We start from the raw sequence: 2500 nt of genomic DNA on the forward strand, positions 1-2500 counted from the left end.
TATAAAAGCTGATTGAGAAATGTGAACCAAATCAGGCATGACTTTCTTAAGTCTGGAGGCTATAATCTTCGAAATACACTTGTAAAGTACAGTGCACAAAGAGATTGGCTTGAAGTCCTGCATTTTGGTTGGGGCGGCTCCTTTAGGAATCAAAGCAATAAAAGTGGAGTTAATTCCTGAAGGCATCGAACATGAGTCAAAAAAATGTCGAACAGCAGCACAGAAATCAGGACCTGTAACTTGCCATGTAGCAAGAAAAAATTCCACATTAACCCCATCTGGTCCAGGGGCTTTATTCTTTTTCATTTTCTTGATTGTGTCAAATATAAGCATGTCAATCACCGGAGCTACCAAGATGTCTGATTGCTCATTTGTAACCGTTTTGCAATCAACCACAGAGAGATCAACATCATCATTGACAGGATTGACAGGGGTTCCCAAGAGTTGAGAAAAGTAGTTCATAGCAACAGAAGCACATGAGTCCTGACCATGCATGAAATTGCCTTCAGAGTCTTAGAGAGTTAAGATTTTGTTTCGATTCTAATTAACTTTACACTGTTGGTGAAAAAAAGAATTGTTGTTGTCACCAAGATGCAGCCACCTAACTCTGGCCTTTTGAAGCAAGAGTGATTCTTCTTGGGCCAGAGCCACGTTAAGCTTAGAAATCAAATCTTGCTCTTCAATAATTCTGGATTGGTCGACAGTGGAGCCAAAAGAAGCCTGAAACTCTTCAAGATTACCACGGGCATGCTGCACATTATTGTGAATATTGCCATGATCCCTATTAAACTTACGAAGCAGCACTTTAGTGTGCCTGAGCCTTGCATGAAACTGGGCTATAGGGGAACCAAGGCAATGAGTAGACCATGCAAAAGAAACTATATCCAAAAAACCAGGGATCTCAATCATATAATTGAAAAATTGGAATGGCTTACCAAATTTACGTAGCTGCATAGGTTCAACAAACAGAAGAGGGTTATGATCCATAATGCCTCGATTCTTAACAAAAACGCTGCCCTCAGTGAAAGCATTAAACCAAGCAGAGTTTGCAACCATACGATCAAGACGCTTAAAAACTGGATCATTCAACCGTTTATTAGTCCAAGTGTAATTGTCACCAACTGTTCGTAAAGATTCCAAGCCATTATCATTCAGGCAATCCTTAAAACACTGCATCTCAGGAGTCCAGTGCTCACGGCCCCCAACAACTTCACTCAAACTAGAAATGCAGTTGAAATCACCAAGAAAAGCCCAAGGTGCAGAGCTGGGGCAAGTAGAATTGATATAATCCCAAAGTGGCACACGATCTATAGCATCATTAAAAGCATAAATAAACGTTACAATAAAATTTAGATTTTTTTCAATGAATCTAGCATTGCAAGTTATAAATTGAGAAGATTTCGAAAGCAAAGAAATATCCCAAACATTAGGATTCCATCCAACCCAAATTCTACCATTGTAGTGATGGTCATAATTGAATAGCCAAAGCCAATTTTTATTTATTTTCTTCGAGATGCTAGAGGCTTTAGAAATTTTAACCTTTGTCTCCCAAATTCCCATAAACTCTATATTATTAACAGAAATGAATTGTTGAAGCTCCTGCTGATGAGGGGTTTTATTAATACCCCTAACATTCTATGATGTAAAATTCATTGGAGACGTCTCAGACTAATTGGCTGAACAGCCAATTTAGGACTCCTTTTATGTGCTGGACTTTTCCTGTTGACAACCAAGGTGAACCCATCTTCATCAACTAAATCAGATTTGGGTGCTTTGAGGGCAATCACAACCGGATGGGTTGGATGCTTAGCTGCAGGCGCTGCATGTGTTGCAGGCGCAGGGGCTGCTGCAGGCAGGACTGATAAAGGTTTAGCTCGAGTAGCATCTTGGCTACGACCCCGTCTTCTTTTCTGACCCGGAGATTTAGTTTCAACTGCCGGAATAGTGGGCTCTACAAGCTCCACTATATGATCCCTTTTGTCTGAGTTATTAGCCATATCAATTGTGACATCAACTGTGACATTTTCCTGATTGTTCTCCAAATTAACTGATGTATCCCGATTGTGCACCAATTCTGAGTTTTCATTCAAGTCTTTGTTTCCATCATCCTTGTCAAAGTCTTCAAGATCATCACCATTATTATCTTGCAAATGAAGATCATCCAAAGTTTGGTCCTCATCAATAACTAAGTCACACCCTAAAAATTCCCCAACAACCACTGGATTGACTTCTGTAGCCCCACCTTCCTGGACTAAAGCTTCATCAGTTGTGATATGATCCTTGTTGTAATTATCAGTCCTTGCATTCCCCCCCCCTAGAGTTCCCTCCAGGCCTATTCCGTGGCACTGGTTTGACTGCATCGGGGTTGTGGGTGCATCGTGAAAAGGAATGCCCGAATGCTTTACAATGGCTGCAGGAATAGGGTAATTGAGGATAAATGATATTGACCTTAACCAAATCTTCTTCTCCACAATCATCTTGAACAGGCACCCAAACGAAG

At 40.6% G+C, this 2500-nt stretch overlaps 1 protein-coding gene across 1 annotated transcript; it reads right to left on the reverse strand.

Annotated features, from left to right (window-relative positions):
- Nucleotides 1-540: 540 nt before the first annotated feature.
- On the reverse strand, nucleotides 541-1560 carry LOC141703993 (uncharacterized). The gene has a single exon (XM_074507354.1). The coding sequence runs from the start codon at nucleotides 1558-1560 to the stop codon at nucleotides 541-543; it is 1020 nt and encodes a 339-aa protein (XP_074363455.1).
- Between the last annotated feature and the right edge of the window lie 940 nt (nucleotides 1561-2500).

This window comes from Apium graveolens, unplaced genomic scaffold (assembly GCF_009905375.1).
Source record: "Apium graveolens cultivar Ventura unplaced genomic scaffold, ASM990537v1 ctg73, whole genome shotgun sequence".
Lineage (NCBI taxonomy): Eukaryota > Viridiplantae > Streptophyta > Magnoliopsida > Apiales > Apiaceae > Apium > Apium graveolens.